Source organism: Lotus japonicus, chromosome 6, assembly GCF_012489685.1.
Source record: "Lotus japonicus ecotype B-129 chromosome 6, LjGifu_v1.2".
Classification (NCBI taxonomy): domain Eukaryota; kingdom Viridiplantae; phylum Streptophyta; class Magnoliopsida; order Fabales; family Fabaceae; genus Lotus; species Lotus japonicus.
The window spans coordinates 9,269,606-9,289,481 of record NC_080046.1 but is presented as its reverse complement, the minus strand read 5'-3'; the positions used below and the strand labels follow the sequence as shown (position 1 = coordinate 9,289,481).

At 36.1% G+C, this 19,876-nt stretch overlaps 2 protein-coding genes across 3 annotated transcripts; both read right to left on the bottom strand.

The window, feature by feature from the left end:
- Nucleotides 1-753: 753 nt before the first annotated feature.
- Nucleotides 754-4,665, bottom strand: LOC130723372 (expansin-A13-like). Of its 2 annotated transcripts, none has more exons than XM_057574383.1 (2): nucleotides 3,970-4,665; nucleotides 754-2,317 (listed from the first exon to the last, which is right to left on the bottom strand). In XM_057574383.1, the coding sequence occupies exons 1-2, from the start codon at nucleotides 4,494-4,496 to the stop codon at nucleotides 2,125-2,127; spliced, it is 720 nt and encodes a 239-aa protein (XP_057430366.1). In that variant the 5' UTR covers nucleotides 4,497-4,665; the 3' UTR covers nucleotides 754-2,124. The 2 variants fall into 2 exon arrangements, with proteins under 2 accessions (XP_057430366.1, XP_057430365.1); XM_057574382.1 differs by lacking the exon at nucleotides 754-2,317 and adding an exon at nucleotides 2,332-2,976 and having other exon boundaries at nucleotides 3,970-4,643.
- Nucleotides 4,666-16,271: 11,606 nt separating this feature from the next.
- LOC130724050 (protein REVEILLE 2-like) lies at nucleotides 16,272-19,598 on the bottom strand. The gene is made up of 6 exons (XM_057575211.1): nucleotides 19,029-19,598; nucleotides 18,341-18,478; nucleotides 18,122-18,233; nucleotides 17,931-17,992; nucleotides 17,338-17,748; nucleotides 16,272-17,240 (listed from the first exon to the last, which is right to left on the bottom strand). The coding sequence occupies exons 1-6, from the start codon at nucleotides 19,038-19,040 to the stop codon at nucleotides 16,866-16,868; spliced, it is 1,110 nt and encodes a 369-aa protein (XP_057431194.1). The 5' UTR covers nucleotides 19,041-19,598; the 3' UTR covers nucleotides 16,272-16,865.
- Nucleotides 19,599-19,876: the final 278 nt, after the last annotated feature.

Genomic DNA, 19,876 nt, shown 5'->3' with positions numbered 1-19,876 from the left:
CGTTACTGAATCAGTACAATCTCGAATTATTGACCACGCCATACAAAGAATTCGTATTCCATTCCTTGCGCCGCAACAGATAAGTATGAACGGGGGTACCGTGGGAGAGACATAGATATTCCTACCACAGATTCTTAGTGTTCACTAATCAATGAGACTCGCCCACTCAAGGACCAACCTTGCTCAAGATACAGGCGGCGACGCTTCAGGGAAAAGATGGAGGTGTTTCTGATCCGTTTTGAGCAACTTCGGAAAACGGCGGTGGAAAGACGTTGACAGTGTTGAACGCCAATAGTGACTGCCAAGAACGTGACAAGGATCACTAGGGTTTCAAGAGAAAGGGAACCATGATCAGAAAGAAACGAGGCCGTAAGAAAACGGCTAGAACTAACAAGCGCATAAGCAAAGTATGAAAAATAAATCCAAAGAGATTTGGAAAGTCACCATGAGGGGGCTCACGGGGGAGGAGCCCCTTCACAGCGGTAGGATCGAAACTTGCGCTCTGATACCAACTTGAATTTGATAAAATAATACTTGTATTTCATTGATAATACGTGACTGAAAACTACAATATATATAGACTAACAAAGAGATTAAAAAGAAACTAAATCTATCTAAACCTATATCTATTTAAATAGATATCATCTCTATTTAAATAGATACTAATCTAAAATAGATAAACAAATCTTAACTATATCTCTATGAGATAAGACTAATAATAAACTAAATCTTAACAGATATTCAACAATAAGTTATATTCATATTCGATTGAAACAATTTTTAAAACTAAACTTAAAATTCAGTTCAATTTTTTTAATTTAATTTTTTTTTACAGGATATTTTTGAAGAAGTTTATGAATATTTCTTTTTGGTCAAAGGTCAAATGTGATTCATAAAATTCTGCCAAAAAGAGGGAAGGCCCGTCCCATACAAGGTTGAAAAGTTTATGAATGTTTTTTTTTATTGGTCAAAAAAGTTTATGAATGTTGAATAGCCAAAATAACTTTGCTTAAGAATGAGTTGGGTATTGACCAAAAAAAAAAAGTAATGAGTTGGGCTTACGAGAGAGTCTATGAATACCTCACCCTAGCTTTAGCTTCTAGTTCCCCAAACCCTAAGTTGGACATGAACCTGTTGGGCCAGTTCGTCCAGGACTGCTCGAGCATACATAAATCCTAAAATCAGTCATAAACCCTAGTTTTGAAACCCTTACATGTTGACCCTAAAACATAGAATCGACCATAAGCCTTAAAATCGACGCTAAACCTTAAAATTGGCACGAAACCCTAAAATCGACCATGAACCTTAACATCTGCCCTAAAGCCTAAAGTTTGGGCCATAACCCTAAACCTGACTTGAAGCCGGCTAGATGGTAACCAAACCGATCTGGCACCAACTCGCCCAACCTAATGTCGACACGCCTAAAACCCTAAAAACAACTCTAAACTCTAAAATCGATCCAAAATCCTAAACCCACCCTGAAGTTGACCTAACATCTACTAGACCATCCTGGCACCGACCGACCCAACATCACACTAACACACCCTAAACCCTAAATCATTTATTTTAAATTTCATTAGTCCACCTAAGATATGGTTAAATCGCCCTCATGAGTAATTTATACATTTACTTTAATTAAAATTACATTTTCTACTCGATCCGACAATCTTCAAGTTGGTTTGGATGAATTGATTGGATCGCTATATTAAAATAAAAATAAATCTGGAATATTGAAAAATATTAAAAAACAAGTAATATAAGTCTCTAACATGCAATTACATCATAAGTTCATATAACCACCGTATACACACATCTATACAACAACACATAACTAAACAAGTACTTCAAGTATTTAAATATGTTAAGTAATTAAAAACAAATTAGTATCCTAAAAATCACTCTAGTAGTACGGCTCCAAGTCCCCATAAATTACATACCCTACTAGTAGGTTAGATAAAAATTAAAATGATTAAAAATATATATTAAATTATATCTTATTATTATATGATTTGTTTTCGGGTTGGGTTGGATGGATTATTATGGAATCTGATATCCGATCCAAAGATGATTGGATCATAATAAAATTCATTCGATAAACCTATTTGCCCAATCCAACCCGCATTTTTACCATTTGGTTGGATTGGGTTGGATGGTTTCATTGGGTTGACCCGGCCATGTGCACCCATTTATAAGTGTGAACTTGATTAATAATCCATCTAGAGATGCCGAGTGCCACAGTAAGTTGAGTCTAAATTCTTGAAACATCTTGCAAGATAGGAGGCCATTATTTTTAGCACATGGGTCTTGCTTCTGCTTCCTGTCTTCACCAAGTCAAGATTAATAAATGTGTTCGGATACACTAGCCACAGTTGCATAAAAGTCATTAATGGTATAAAGATATTCCAAAAGATTTTGGGGTATGATGAGCATAACTTATAAATGGATTGCTTATTTTAACTTCTATGCATGGTACCATGAGTCCTGTTATTTTACTCTTTCAGATTCTGGGAATAAGATGCCTAGATGACCTATCAATTAAGCACAGCATAGGACACTTGTTGAGAGGAATGAAAAATAAAGAATAAGTGAGAATCAGGGTACGTAAAACTCATGGGAGGAGAGAATGGTTCCTGGTAACAAGTTTTCTTGTTGGTTTATGCTTTTGATCAAGACTCGAATTGCTTGCCTTCAAAGGTTTGCCCAAAGCTCCAATTCTTGGGAGCAACATTGTAACATGTGAGTGTTATTCCATCACTACTAGTAACCTCAAAAGAAAGAGGCTGGTTTTGCAGTAACGCATTTAGATGCCAGTTTTGGCCCCAATTTCGACCCATGGGAAGCCAACCAGTTCTTGAACCCTTGGTCTTCACAGCAACAATGTCTCCCATACCAGCAGCATTACTGATCAACACCGAAATGAAGATGCCGGAACCGCTAATTGTAAACCGGATCCCCCCTTCCCTTCTGCATTTTACCCTGCTCCAAATAGAGAAATAACATCTAATTGTAAACCGGATCCCCCCTTCTAACCATCAAAACACTTCATTTTTCTCTCTATCTCTCATTTCTTATCACATTCATTTCTTCTTTGTCATCTCTTCCTTTCTCACTCTAGGTGTCTACCAAACATTTTCCATCAAGAAATTGTACCAAGGTATCTTTTTGTAACAAAAAAAAACCAAGGTATCTTCCACTGAACATAAATCACTTAACTCACTTAAAATTTTAATATGTCACTCAAATACACAATGAAAAATTCACCAAAGTCATGCTTAAAGACTATATTTGGTTATATTTAGATTATTGTTTAGAACTCTAAAAGTTCAGTTGGGGATGAGTGAATTAACTTACACATTTCATCTATAAACAATGTATTTCGTAAAATTACCTGAACTCAATTTTTTACATGATTTTAGTCTCTAACCATAGTTCAAGTAAGACACACAAAAATGTACGCCATTAAATCAAATCACCATTCATAACTTATTATCAACTACTTCGTGTATGACTAAAATTTCCTCCCAACTATTTAACATAGTTGCATACAAACCTCCAAATGATGCATGTTTTACGCATAACCCTACTAATTATCCTTATTTTTATAATGAGAAAAGTATAGAAAGTTAAGCCCCTTTTTAACGAAAAGTGTTTCTTTTAGAAATCCACACATGTCATCATAGAGAGGGAAAAGAGTTTCTTTAATTAATAACATGAGTGGTACTATGTTAGAGTCTACTACAAAACAACCCAATAACCAATAGGTTCGGTCCCGGTGCTAAAAAGTGATTGTTTAAATCTTTAAGGTCGACATTTCGATTCCTATGAGTCACACACTCGGAAAACCCTTTAACTTTTACCACACCCGAGTTGAAAAAGATTGCCGAACACGAAATGCAATCATTAGAATTTGTTGAATCATTTATCCATAATTTAGAAAGAGGAAAATTGATGGAGGATGATGAAGAGTACCTCCGAAACTCCACAGGCATGTTACCATCCTTCCAGATCGCAATCTTCTCAAACGCTTCCACAGGGAGCACGAAGTGCTGCTTTGGAGGGTTACACCTTCCGCCGCGGCTCTCGGCGTCGAAGCCGTAGTTCGGGGCGCAGAAGTCGGTAGCAGTGACCACCACGGAGGTGCTGCTGGAGACGCACCACCGCCGGTCGAACGCTGTCGCTGACTCCTCCTCAACGCACCGGAGCTCGAAGCACGCGCCGCAGATCTGGCCGCGACAGAAGAGAGCCTGGCTGAGTGCGGCGGTGGCCGTGCCGTAACCGTTTCCATAGCCGCACGCGCCGTCCACTGAGTCAGAAGTTGTGGCGGTGTAGTGTGTGGCGGTGGCGGGGAGCCATTCGGCGGCGGAGGGTGGTTGTTCCGGCGGGGTGGATTCGGAGAACGGTGCGGCTGGGGGTGATGGAGAAAGGTAGAGGGAGGTGGTTAGTGAAGTGAGGGTGAAAAGAATGGTTAGTGTTAGTGGCAACACACTCGGTGACATTTGGCTTTGTTTTCTAGAGATGAGATTTGAAGAGGTGATAGAGGCAAAAGATGAATATCACTTCCTTATTCTTGTTCACATACTCATGATTTTTTCCAAATCTTTTTATTGATACTTCTGTACTTCTGATATGATTAACAAAATCTAAATAAGTTGACTACTGTTCCCCGATATAGCTCACGGGTAGGAGTTGAGAGATATATGGGTTAGGTATAAGAGATTCTGAGATCGATTTTTGGTGGGTGTAATTTATCTTTTTCTAATGTATCAAAAAAAAATTAAGTTAACTACTTAAATATTTAATTCAGCTTCGATTCAATTCTTGGGCGATTTTATGAGAAAATATTTGAGACTCAATTAACATAATTTTAGAGTCTCGAGAAATTATTTTCATAGTTTTGAAACCTCTTGGAAAAATTGACTGTATTGACTATTGACTGTTGCACGTGAATCTAATTATTTTTTTAAAATGTTATGTATATTATTATTGGACTTTTCCTAGCCCTGCATTTACTTTTGTAGATCGATTGAGCCTTTGCACATGCATATTTAATGCATGTTTGTAAAACAGCTCTATAATCACGTAAATCCATAATCAGCACCTCAAAAATAAATTACAGTAAGAAACATAGAGTCATGTAATTGTTTTATTTTTAAAAGAAATTAACATGTTAGCATAATGTGTTTACTTTTAGGAAATTAAATCAATATGAATAGTGTTGGTGTTGGTAATACTCTTCATAACGTGTTTAAATCTATATATCTAACACGAACTTTAAAATACGTTGATTATTAGTTGTACATAATAATTTGAGATTCAATGTGATTTTCTAGTTAGATTTGGGTTTTAGAATTAACCCAAACACTCAGACATACGCATATCCAAAATTATTGTTATTGTCTTTCAATGCCCACATGATAAAACAGTGTTTTACAGAATTGAACCGATTAATTCAAGATTTTATAGGGGCGCGTTTACTATGGACCACTTTTTTGTGGTTTATAGTTGCACCTAGGCCTGTCCAGGGTGAACCGGCCCGAACCGGACCCGGCTAAACTGAGCCAATTTTCATGAAAACGGGCCGGTCGGGCCGGTTTTCGGGTTACTCGGTTGAAAAAAACCGGTTTATTGTGGTTTGGTTCGGTCGATTTCGGTTTGGGCTCAAAACCGACCGAAGTAGTTTTTAAAAAAAAAACTGCAGCCTAGCCCAGCCCAATTTGAGTGAGAAAGAGAGAGGTCTGGGTAAAAAAAAAACAAATTGAAACCCGGCCCATTTAAACAACATTTAACCCTCACCAGCTTTCATTTAACCCTAGCCTCCATCACTTTTCCCTTCTCATCTTCAGAAACCCTAGCCGCCACTCTGCACCACCCCCACCCCCACCCAACCGCCACCACCACCGCCATGTCTCTTCTCTTCCCCTCTCATAGATAACCTCTCAGTCATTCTCTTCTCTCCTCTTCTCTTCACCCCGCTGTTGACATAGACACCGTTGATGTTCTCTTCTTCTTGTCAAAATAGAACCTACGAGGTCGAATCCGGAGTTCTGCAGCCTCTCCATCTACAGCGGCGCTCAGATCGGTCTCATCAAGGTCGAAGGTGCTTGATCTGCAAGTGTGAACCCTTCCATGCGATTTTTCTGTTGATTTTCCTCTTCTATTTGTTGTATTGAGGTTTCTTTGTTATTGTAATGCAAAATATCAATGAAAAATTCATGTGTTTCTCCTCTGTGCCCTCTGTTCTATACTCTTTTTTTTTTCTCGCTCAACCGAGCAACCGACTGTATACGCCCGAGACCCGACAAGACCGAACCCGATAAATCCGATCATACTGGCCGGACGGTGGCGGTTGTGCTTGTTTGGTTGTTTAAACCGATCGGATCCGACAATATTGGCCCGAACACGCCCGTACCCGACCGCTGGACACCCCTAGTTGCACCACCTGCTTTTGACATGCTACTGCAGATTTTGCAGGTAATTTATAATTTTTCAAAAATAAAATAATTAATATATTATAGTATAATTAGTTATATAATTAATGAATGTTAATGTATGATTTAAGCTAATTGGATCAGTTCATTCATCATCAACAACCTTCACTAAATTATACCCTCCATCATCTTCATCCTACCAGAAACTTCATCTTCTCCATCCCTCTTGTTCATCCGTCTTTGAATCTGCAAATTGCTCCACCAGCACCACCAACAGATCTGCCATATCTTCTTCCACCACGACACCACCCTCAACCTCCCTTCCTCTACCATGACTAAATCCTTCTCTCCAGTAAATCTGTGGCGGCTCGTTCCATCATCCCAACTAAACAAGCAATGCAACCTTCATCAACAATCTCCAATAACTCATCTTTTATTTTCAGATGTGACCACCACAAATATTTAGCATGACCAAAAACGTATTTCTACCTCAAAACATATAAAACACATTTTCAAAACAATTAACTTAACATAATTTGAGATTAATTGGATCGGGTAAATCCCCTCCTTTCTCAACTCTTTTTTCTTACCCAGAAAACCTGCAACCCAGATCTGGTTTTTTTTTACAAGCCATGAATTTTAATAAAACAAAGCCGTGAAATCACCAAAAGCTTTATCAATAAAATCTGATATTCTAGTAAACAGATAATCAACTAGAAAGATTACGGTTGCTTTCACTCTGCTTCCTTAGCAAAATTGTTAGGAACAAATTTTTCCAATTGTTGTCCCTATACCTCACCTATGTACAAGAAATCAAGATCCAAGAAACGATTAAGAAATCAATCAAAAGATCTGGGTCATAAAATCGATCCCCACCCCAGATCTGATACCCAACCCCGCAACCTCACCGTCGCGCCGGTCTGCTCCGCTGTCGTCACCCACCTCCCACCACCACCACCACCACCACGCCTTGCACCTTCCATCACAAACTCCAGATGATTTCATGAAGCAAGGAAACACAAGAATCACGATCTACAAAAGAGGAGGAGGAAGAGGAAACAAATTTTCAGTGTTTGGTGAGTTGGGTGGTGGCGGTGGGGGCAGTGGTGGTTGGGTGCCGGAGGGGGTTGTGGCTTGGGCGGTGGGGTGGGGGCAGTGGTGGTTGGGTGGATGATGAGATGGCGGCGGTTGGGTGGTCGGAGTTAGGGTTGTGGGTGGTAGTGGAGAAGATTGAAAAGGTTGAAGCTTTGAGAGAGAGAGAAAAGGGGAGAAGATTAGGGTTAATTAATTTACTTGAATATATTAAATATTTTAATTTTGAAAAAAATGAAAATAGAATAAAACCTCTAGTACCATGTTAACAAGTAGTGGTCTAACTTTAGACCACCAAAAACTGGTCCATAATAAATTTTCCCATTTCATAGTAGTAACTTGGAAAAATAACATACTAAAACTATTTCTCTTGTTTGAATTTTGATGTACCACTCTAAAATTTTATTTTGTTAAGCTTCAATCCAATCCCTAATCACATAATTTCTATTTTAAAAAAATTATATACCCAAAGAAAGCAGGACATGGCCTAAGTGAACCCAATCTTTTTTTTATTGCAAATCAACTCTAATCCAAACCCTAAAAACTCAACATGTATACATTGCTAACCTATCATATCTCTATTTTGCCATCACTCTCTGACTCTCTCCTTGCGACCCATTTCCTCCTTTCTAGATCCCAACAAAGATTGTGGAAGATCGTGCAATTAATGGAGGTCGTTGAACCGTGCAAGGAGGTCGACAAAGTCAATGGCTCGAGCAAGGATGGGTTGTACAAGGAGGTTGGCGCAAGTAGCTCGTGCAAGGAGGTTCATGACGGTGGTTCATGGAAGACTAATGACTGTGATGCCTTGTACAACGAGGCCCACGACGATGACCATACATGGAAGCTCACTTTAATTTGCAGTGACAACTTATGGTAGTGTTGTCCATCGGTCGGATTTGGGGCTAAATAGTCTGTTTTGTCGGGTGAAAAATAATAAAACACTAGGCCCACCAACCTCCGGTTGGTACGAGTTGTTTGAGATCGATTTGTATTGTCACGGTTTTGTTAGGTGGGTTCATACGGATTGTTCATCCATAAGAAATTTCACAAACAATAAAAATGAAAGGAACACTGGAAATAAAATGTATTCATCATGAAAAAAAATGTTTTAGAAAGCATGTAAGTACATCTATAGCTGCTAGAGAAGCAAGTAAAGGACAACCCCTGTTCAAGGGATTGTGGAGAAGTTGATGACACAATGAAGCACAAAATTGGGTTAGACTTAGGAGTAAAAGAGGAAACAACACTATACCAGACTACTAGTGATGTAGTATCAATCCTCTCTTTGAGATTTTCTTCGACTTCGACCAAGGATGTAGGGGAAAGCGACGGTGATGGAGTGGGCGGCGGCTACTTGTCAGGTGAGTAAGAGGAAAAGGCTAGTTTTTTATTTCATCCTTTATTAGTTCAAATGAGACAGCGCTCTAGGGTTCAATTCAACGTAAGTGACTGACTTAAGAGGTGAAAATAAATGGGCTTGGGCAGTGGGCTACATGTAATCTCAATGCCTCACTCTGTCATAGTCATAAGTGAACTCATACAAATGTTTTGACCAAAAAAGAAATATATATATATATATATATATATATATATATATATATATATTTGCTTCAGTCGTGTTGGAGCTCGAACTAAACCTTATCGCCCCAACTTACTTGAACCCAGGTTTGCCAACCGCCCAGACCGCCTCTAACTCGACCACACCGTGTCTCTAAAAAAATCACAGTTTTTCGATTTCATGTATCGTTAGGCTTTATTGGACACTCCTACCCTATGCTGCGAGATCAACTCCACCATCATTATTTAACTACAAAGTGGCCCATGCAATTCATGGTTTTTTTCTTTTAAAATATAATTTAACTAAATTATTTTTTTGTTATATAATTATATTGATATAGGGGTTTTTCTTTAAAAAAATCAATTAATTTTTGGTGTAAATATAAAATATGAATTTAAAAATGATTCATGAAAAATTATTTAGAAATTTAATAAATAATATTTGACGTAAACTTTGGTATACAGAAATGTTTAGAAATTTATAATATATACAGTGAAAAAAGAAAAGACTAATTATTTAACTACAAAGTAGCCCATGCAATTCATGGTTTTTTTCTTTTAAAAAATAATTTAACTAAATTATTTTTTTGTTATATATAATTGATATAGGGGTTTTTCTTTAAAAAATCAATTATTTTTTGGTATAAATATAAAATCTGAATTTAAAAATGATGCATGAAAAATTATTTAGAAATTTAATAAATAATATTTGACGAAAACTTTGGTATACAGAAATGTTTAGAAATTTATAATATATACAATGAAAAAAGAAAAGACTAATTATAAGAATAAGAGAGTATACATTTCGAGTGTGTTCACTCAATTTTATAATATAAAGAGTAAATAAATCAAATAAAAATATAAATTTATTGAATTCAACTTGAACACTATAGAATGCCACTAAAATTGTGATTAAATCATTAAGTTTTTTCACAAAATACAATGAAAGACAGATATGAAGGAATAAGGATGATAAGATGAAAAAAAAACATTAAGGAGATGAAAAAAAAAGTAAGGGAGGTAAAAGAAATTGACAACAAATTAAATTAACAAAATTAAACTCTCATTTAATTTTTCTCTGAAATTCGTCAGCCTCAGTAAAATCACCTTGAGGAACAAGCCAATTACTCCATTGATCATCATCATCACAACTTTAAACAGAAAAGTAAACATCTTTAATAAGAAGAGAGACTTGCTAGATACTCCTATATGTTTCGAATACATGAAATTAATATTCATGAAGAGTAGACTATGACAGATTATTACTGTCTACAAAATGACACATTTAAAAACAAGAGATTAAAACAAAACAATTTTATTGAATAAACGATAACCACATGAGAACAACTCTCTCATAAGGTATAAGCATATAAAACACCAATGCTAAATATCATACTTTTCGAAAACCGGTTTGGATGGCCAACCAAAGAATGAGCTCCATCAAAACCTTACTAGAAAAAACCCAATGGAAAAAAAACCTAATGAAGGAAAAAGAGTACTCAACCAAAATGTTACAACCCAAGAAAAACATCCCAAAAGCATCAATTACATGGAACCATACACTCCCAGCACAAGTTAACGCCTTCCCAACAATAAACCAATACCTAGGACGAATTAATCAAGCTCCATTCACAAGACCTCCACTCGCAATTTCTGCTCCAGTCACAGACTCTTCTCCAGCTTGGATCTGATTGATCTTTTGTTCAGTTTCCTTCAATTTTTGATCAATCAAGCATGATATATCATTGAGATCAGTCATGCTAACATTACCAAAAATTTGACCAGCACTCAGGTACTCAAACATGCGAAGTTCAATCTCTTTCTTCCTATTTTCAATCAGTTGTCTCGTTAGTTTCTCTTGCGCTATTGAAATCTTTTCCTTCAAGAAGCTCTCCTGATACAACATATTTTTTTGATACTCAAGAGTTTCCTTGAACCTAGATAACACCTTATGTGCTTCCAATGAGGTTGGAAAAACTTCTGGCTGAGGATCCTTTGGACTAAAGAATATGACACATGCTTCAATCCCACAAAGGGTGGTAATTTCATCAATCTTTTTCTTAATACCTACCAAGACACACATTAAGAGTCAAAAAAAGGGAATCTTGAAAATGTAAGAAAAGAGTAACTAAATTTTTTATAAATTGTAAAATAACAAGGTTAATTTCATGGTCTATATAAATTAAAGCAAACATAATAATCTCTAACCTTTTTTCCTTTTCTCCAATGATGCCTTCCTCTTCAAAAGATTGATCATGAACACAAGTTTCACCTTCTTTCTGGTCATGGTAGGGATCTGGAAAAGACGAAGAAATTAGAGCAAGAAAGAATGTCAAAATATAGTGTATGGTGTGTTTTCTTATTACCTTGACTATCATTTATATAGATAAACATAAGATAAAGCATGAATAAAATAATATATAATACTTATTATTTATTTGTATAATACTAATATAATAAGTATATGCATTAATTATTTAGATTATCAAGGTATCAATTTTTTACTATAAAATAATATATATATATATTCATTAATCATTAATATAGTGTGAAGAATTTTTATTAATTACAATTAATTAACAATAGAAACTATTATCACATACAGGATAATCCACCCCAACTTATCTTGACAGCAACCATGCTCAAAATTAATCTTATTGGATCCATCTGGAACCCTTAAGCAATCCTTATCCTCACTTCTGTACAAATTAGCCTATCAAAAAAAAAAACTTCTGTACAAATTAAAGATTTTTATTTAAGTTAGACCAAATAAACAAATTAATATTTTTGGATTCCAAATCACAACTTGAACTCTCTAGAATTCCACCAAAGATGTGATTAATTCATCATTTAATTTTTCTAAATATTAATTATATTAACTATACAAGATACAAATAATACATGAATTAATAATGATAAACATTGACATAATTAATAAAAATTCTCATATGTAAGTGAACAATAAATCATAAAATATCATTGATACGATATCCCATTATTAAAATACTACTGTCTTATCTTATATTTGCTTTTGAATTAATTAATTTTCCAAATTAAAAGTTAATAATAATTCATATCTATATCCTATCCTATCATATACTATATAGTATATACTATGGCAAGTGTTGTATTATATCCTATCCTATCATATACTATCATATGTATTTTTTCATAAGTTTACTCTCTCATACTATAACTAGTATGTAGATAATGTCATATTTATATTTTCTAATTTTTTAGTAATTTAAATATTAAATAGTTCTATATTTTTTAAAATAATTAATTTACTAATATTTCATTAATAGTTATTAATGATATTAGAATAGTTAACAAAAATCAATTGCGACTTTTTCAAAATAACCATTGTATTAATTTGATATTTAATGGTTTTTAATGACATTAGAATAATTAATAAAATTTAATTGTGACTTTTCTACCATTAAGATATTTAATTGTGACTTTTCTACCATTAATAATTTATAATTAATTTGATATTTAATGGTGTACGCTGACAAAGTCTTTTTTTTATGATTTGGTTATTTTTTATATTACATAACAAAAAAATGAATGTTACGATAAAAATGATATCAAATATATCATCAAAAAATTGATATCAAATAGTTTTAAGGGATTGATTTGAGTCCTCGTAGGATAACTCATGTGGTAAGAGTCGGGGGACATATTGGGTATGGGGAGGTCCAGGGATCGATTCCTGGCTGGTGCAATTTATCTTTCCGATGTACAAAAAAAAATGGATTGATTTGGAAATTAACTCAAAAAATTTGTATTTTATGTTTTCCTATATACATTTAGAAGATTAAAATGATTTTGGTATATTGATTCAAAGCATAACAAATTAAAAAAAAATGGAATTAAAATATAACTAGGATTAGAAGAAGAAGAACTTAAATAGGTGATACACCTTCAGATAACTGCTTAGCCCCAATATCACGCAGTAGATCTTGTTCCCAAACTAATTCTCTTCCAACCAAAGGACGACGCCATAGAAGCCTCCAACGCCACACGCCTTGTTCCCACCATCCACAATCACATACATAACTCCACTTCAATCTAGATAAATTATATAATCGATAACTGCCACTCCCTGTTCAGTCATCATGCCAGAATTCAGTGGCATCCCCATACCGAATCGATTTAGAAACAACACCCCCAAACCAATCTAGATCATTAAATTGACTGGCCCTCTGGATATCACGCCACCACGGGTGATTCCTTAGAACAAGCACTCAGGATATACTTTCCCCTGATTACCCGGCACCAAAGAGAAGTAGGCTCCGTACGCCATCGCCACAGCCATTTCCCGAGTAATGCCTTATTAAAAAAGAGACAAGTCTTTAATACCCAATCCACCACAATCCTTAGGTAAGCATACCGGCTTGAGACCATTTCATCCATGCAATTTTCTTGTCCTCATCATTCCCACCCCATAGAAATTTTCTCATAAGAGCAGTACAAGTCTTCACAACACAAGATGGAACTTTAAAAAAAGATAGGAAGAACAGAGGTAAGGAAGAAAGAACACTATGAATTAAACAAATCCGCCCATCAAAAGAAACAGTTTTCTGTCTCTAAGCTGACAATCTACTTCTAAATTTAGCAATGACTGGGTCCCAAGTTCTCCTACTGTCAGGTCTAGCCCCAATTGGAATGCCCAGGTAAACAAAGGGGATCTCCATAGTGTGGCAATTCAATATCGAAGCAAACCTCTGCATCAGATCAAGCCCAACTGCAACAGACGCAAGCTTGCTTTTCTGAAAGTTCACTTTGAGACCTGAGACTAACTCGAAGCAGCGAAGAATAGCTTTAAGAACCACAACATTTTTAGTAGTCGCATCCCCCACAAACACAGTATCATCTGCAAACTGAAGAAGTGAAATTTCACAGTCCCCTAAACCACCAACTTTGTAGCCATTAAACAATCATAAACGGACAACATTCATGATATACTTGATCAATCATTTACTCATACTTGTTCTCCACATTCAACCACTCTAGGTATTTCACAATTCAACTGCATACCAATCATCGCCTCAGGGTCGTCTCAACCAATATTGAGACCTAAAGCGAATTCTAAGAATTGGGCTTTTATAAAATTAATTTTTTATATAAATAATTTAAATAAAATTTATTTTTTTTGCTTTTTTATATGCAAAATAGTTTATTAAATTATTATAATGAATTTATTTTAGGCACTCAATAAATTATTTAATTGGTCTATTCTTGGATAATTTCCTTTGAAATATATACTATTTAAAAAAAAAAATTGGGGCCTAAAGTAAGGGCTTTACTGGCCTTAGGGTTGAGACGGCCCTGCATCGCCTTCACTCCTTTGGTTGTCTCTACTTCCCATATGTTCGGGCCCTATGCCTCCAACAAACTTCAACCACGGTCTCAACCATGCATTTTCATTGGTTATGTTGACTCGCGATATGCCTACCACTTTTTTGACCCGATCGTAGAGCAGATTTATACCTCAAGTTGTTGTAATATTTACTCAAGGAGTAATAATTACATAGTGTTCCAAAATGAAAAATGTGTTGCATTGAATGGATTTGAATGAAGTCCCACATAGAAAGTGGAGCAACTTTTCAAAGCATTTATATATCATTAAATGTCAACCATTCAACAAAGAGACAAAGAGAGGATATAGTGCCACATGTGCATGGTTTGGTGGTCCCAAGCTTTTATGTCACATGTTCCATTCACACCACCCCTCGCCGGTGTCGCCAACACCGGCGCGGGCGTAGAGGCGCTAGTGGCGTCTTGTAGACGGCACGACACTTGAGCACTTAAGCACGACGCAACGACGGCAACGCGGTTGCTGTATCGTCCGTTTGTTTTGCTCGTTTTTGAATTCGGATTTTTGCAACTATTGGTAACAGATACAATTTATGAAGGGTCGCAACCTTATACATTGTTTTGTTTTTGCCTATAAATACAGTGCATATTCAGAATTCATTAATCACAATCATATCCTCTGATTTTCCACAAAACACTTCGCTTCATTTCGAGATTTCATTAGTCTTGTGCAAACTCAAAGCAAGGCTGATTATCCTGGGTATTCTTGCATCCAAACTCTAAGACAAAATTCAGAAAGTGCTTGAAATACTTTAAGGAAAGTGATTTTCATCACGATCAAGTCTGTTCATTTCAAACACAAGTCATGTGAAGATTTAAGACTCCATTTTCTCATACCCCTCCCTTATTCACAACCTAACAACTACATCTTTTCCCTCCACCACTTGATGTCCAATCCAAACACATCATCTTATCGGTTGCGGACACCCCAATCCAACATAGAGTGTCATTCTCCCGTTCCAATTAAGAGAGCCACTTGTGTTCAGGTTCTTCATCAGGTCAGGTAACAATCCCTCTCCTCCTTTAACTTCAAATCCTTGACCACTAACATTTTCTCAAGACCTGAACTTGCTACCTTGAGCCACCCAATAGTTACTTGCTACCAAAAAAGATCTTGAGCCTTAACGAGCGCTCTTTTTGCTCTAGTAATCTTTCCCAACGAATCTCAAGTTGCAAGTGGCTCTTCTAAAAAAGGAATCATGGTGGCAACATTTCTTGTTAAACTCAATGCCCTGGTTTAGACTCTAAGGAGAGTGATTTTGCCATAAACAATTAAAACTGTTCTACTCTTTTTTTTTTGGTCACTAAACTGTTCTACTCTTACTCTTGTTGACTTGTTCATAGGTGGCCCATGCATGATTAGGATATCAAAAATGTCTTTCATCAAGGCGCTCTTAAAGAATATACGTGTTTATGGCTCACCCCCCTGGTCTTAAGGATTAATAACATCCTGATCATGTTTAACTTCCTCATAAAGCCATTTATGGTTTACGGCAGGCGCCTAGAGCTTGACATGATGCTTTCAATAATTCATTGTGTATTAAGGAAAGTGAAAGTGATCCTTCCTTCTATATTTATGAAGTGGGTAATGTCAAAGACTACTTGGCATATGTAATGAGGATGATTAGTTATTTAGGAATTGAAGTATTGAACTCTTTGTAATGTTTGATGAAAATTAAATAAATCTATCTACTAAACTTATGTGTGATACTTATGTATCTATGATGTTGACTACTGAGGTATATTTGATAACATAAGTTGTTAGTTCTATTTATTTGTTGTTTTGTTTTAGCTTTTTTCCATAATCCGCCATTCATCCGCAATTAATAACATTGTATATTAATAACATTATTCTTCCAATACAACATTCACTCCCAAGGTTTTATTCTGCCCCCAAATATGTCCGCTGCCAATGATTCTCCCTCTCTAAATCCACAAAAAGAAGCAATGTTGGGAGTAATTCCATCATATTCAACAAACTTTCTTCAACACACTCATCAGTCATCATGCAAGTCTCATTCCATATTTGGTGTGTTGAAAAGAATCTGTGAAAAGTGTCACTAGCATTTCTGCAACTGAGGAGAAAGTTGAAAAACAAAAACCACTAGACAATTCACAGTTGAAAATGTAAAAATATACAAAAGGCAGGTTGCTGGATTTGAAGTTTGAACAGCTTTACAACGCTTCAGAAATGTCAAAATTTTCAGCTCCCCCTTTTTTCCTCCTCCCTCCCTCTCAAGTTGAAACAGCTGTAGCTCAATGTTTGGAAACCTTCTACGTTCTGAAGTCAGAATCAGTAGCTTCTGGATTTCAAAATTAAGTATGATAAAAGGACCGATGATCCAAACATTCTAGTAGTCTATCTCAAAGGGAAAACTGCTTTGAAGAAAAACGCATTCTGGTCAGCTATAATGAAAGTTGGATGCATTGCTCTTCTCTGTCATCAGCTGTTACAGATGAAGATTGGTTTTCGGTCTGTGGCATGCACCTTTTATATGGCACAAAACCTTTCCCACATGATGCAGTTCTCACTCTCACCCTTAGTTGGGATATGGTTGATGTTTCATTTAGTGCACTGTTGCCAACAAGTTCCAATTTTGTATGCCCCTCGCTAAGGCAATGGGCACGTACGTCGAGAGGTATTGGTTTGCATGCCTCAATTATTGGAGAAGATGGTTTGCATGCCTCATCAGTTACAAATAGAGTTGTCCCAAAAAGTTTGAGTGTTCGACTGGATGATTCTTCTGCTGCATCTTCTTTCGCAGAAAAACTTTCGAATTTCTGAAAAATCAAGCAGAAGAGTATCATATATCGTTTTCTCAAGCAGTTCTAGTGATTGACATTGTAGAAAATAAAATGAAGATGGACCAGGCCGTACCATAAGAGTTTTCTCATCATGAACGGAATCAGCATTCAATGAAGCTTCCTCACATGGTGTTCTGGATTCAGCAAGTGTAAAACCACTTGTGTGGACACGACTAATGGATGATACCGGGGATAAACTTCCATTTGGTGTGTCTGAATCAGAGGACCCAAGGCTTTCGGAACCAACTGCAGATAGCACTGATTTGGGGGATTGGTTTTCTTGATCAAAATCCAATGACTTCAGAGAATTCGACTTCATTCTCTTTTCTGGGATCGAAATCTCTTTTCTAGGGATCGAAATTTCTTTTCTAGGGGTAGCAAGCTTACGAGGGTAAGGATGCATCGGCTTTCGTTTTGGTCTTGGAGGAGGAATCTCAATTGAATCCTCAGTGCTCGTAATTTTCCCACTAGAGTCACGAAGAACCTGTTGTAAAGTTAAAGGAGTTAGAGTGGATTCAACGAGAAATCTATGAACCCTTCAATCTCAATGAGGTTAGCACGTTGGATATCCTATGGTCATGAAAATCATAACATATGTTGATATATGAATCATGGTATATGTATTAAAATGCGGCAGAGAACGATTTCTGAAATAGAGCAGTAAACCTTAGAAAAAAACTTCTGAGCATGACTTCGAATCTGCACAGCAGTCTTTGTGCCAATATGTTCTGTGGTGAAAATAAGCATTTCAAAACTTAGACCAAGCACAATCATACTCCTTCATTACTTATTCATATATATTTTTTAGCTCCTAATAGCATAGTTGCTTAAGACATGAAGTTGTAAACTAATTATACCTTCAATGCGTCGCCAGGCCCGGCCATACAGCTTTAAAGCTTCAAGGAACTTGTTATGTTCTTCATCTGTCCACCTCTCTCTCTGTTTAGTAATGGTATATGGTTTCCTTGCCTGTTGAAGAAGAAAGAAAATTGATCAAAACAAAGATGACTCCAAGAGGTGAAAATCAATCATTTATATATGCCAGTGACACAAATGCACAAGAGTCTATGGTGAACCTTCAGAGCATAGTCATTCCCGCAAGATAACGGATCATCGAGTTGAATATGAGTTGCAGAATGCGATCCAGAACTCAAAGATACAACTCCACTTCCTACTGGAGGGCTAACTAGTGATCTAGTAAATCCATTTTGATCCTGCATTAGATAGAGAGCAATAAGATATAATGCAATTGTAAACATTTCGGAGAACCAAGATTTTACTATAATCTAACTATAAGCGCTTACTACACCACAAATCAGTTATCCACACCAAGGAATAACTCATCTTTCAAGAAATTATTTGAAAAATGATCAATAACCATAAATTCAACAAGAAATGACCCCTTAGAAATATTTGAAAAATAAAACACCAGTAAATACTTCATTAGTCCATTGATGAAGACAAGAACAAGGTTAATCATAATCCTTTAAGCAGGATCCCTGCTGCTAACCCATATCTGAAATATATTCATTTTGGACATTTTAAAGAGGTAAACCAAGTTCTCTCTTTTCATCTCTCGTTTCTACAAAAACAAGCATACCCCACACAAGCCATGGGAATATATAGCAAGAAATCAGAGCAAATCCATAAAAAATACAATCAAAATTTAACCACAATCTCAGTAACCCAATACAATTAAAGCAAGTACAATATCAAATAGTTTATATTAAAGAAAAACACAGCAAAAACTTATATATTACATACTTGAATCGCCATAGCTGCAGAAAGCACTGGTGAAAATCTTCTTCTCCCTCTTCACAAGTGCCAAACTTTCTTCAACTTCACCACTGAATATCACTCTCCTCCCTCACACACAGATCTACAAATTTCAGGTCCTAGCCTTCAACCTCTCCACTAGAAAGCTAGAAACAGAATCAACAACTTTTTTCACAAAATTGGACCCACCTTCTTGATCCAAAAGGTAATTAATTTATGACACAAAAGCTACCTTGACTCTCCACTTCACCAAACACTAATCTTCAGCTCAGAATCACAGAACCCTCTCAATCTATAAGATCCATTGATCATGCTTAATCAAGTGCATAATAACAGCTTTTTTCAAGATAGAAAATGGAGTGGAATCCCAGAAAACAAGAGGTTGTTATTTCAATCCTGCAAAAACCTCTCCAAATGAATCCTCACCGTTGATTCAAGCTTCTACTTGTTCTAAGTTCTACCCCTTTCTCTAATTGGAGAAAATTGTTTGTTGGTATGAAACGTGAGAGAAAAAGTTGAAAGCTTTGTTAGGTTACAACAAAAGTGAGAAGAGAATGAATAAGAAGAGAACTATAGACAGTGAAGGGAAGAAAAAGGAAGTGTTGACACGTCAGATGTTGAATTTTTCTGTTTTCTGGTCGAAAAAGTGAGATTAAAAAAAGTGTTTTTTTTTTCCGACATGGAAATCGCGAGAATTCTAAGGAATCGTGTGGTTCAGGTCGAGAGTTGTTGGGGACACGTGGCGTGTCACTGTTGTTTTAAGAAAATAATGAAATTTTGCATTTTTTAATTCGGTGGACGAAGAAAAGCGTTTACAACGATCGCACTTTGTGGAT

What these genes read in the sequence shown, in the direction of transcription:
- LOC130723372 (XM_057574382.1), bottom strand. Translation starts at nt 4,496, where the DNA reads ATGTCACCGAGTGTGTTGCCACTAACACTAACCATTCTTTTCACCCTC. An exon ending in ATGCCTGTGGAGTTTCGGAG is followed by an intron (nt 2,977 to 3,969) that starts GTACTCTTCATC and finishes TATTTGGAGCAG; the next exon opens with GGTAAAATGCAGAAGGGAAG.
- LOC130724050 (XM_057575211.1), bottom strand. An exon ending in GGCCTGGCGACGCATTGAAG is followed by an intron (nt 17,993 to 18,121) that starts GTATAATTAGTT and finishes TTTTCACCACAG; the next exon opens with AACATATTGGCACAAAGACT. An exon ending in ATGATGAGAAAACTCTTATG is followed by an intron (nt 17,241 to 17,337) that starts GTACGGCCTGGT and finishes TTGATTTTTCAG; the next exon opens with AAATTCGAAAGTTTTTCTGC.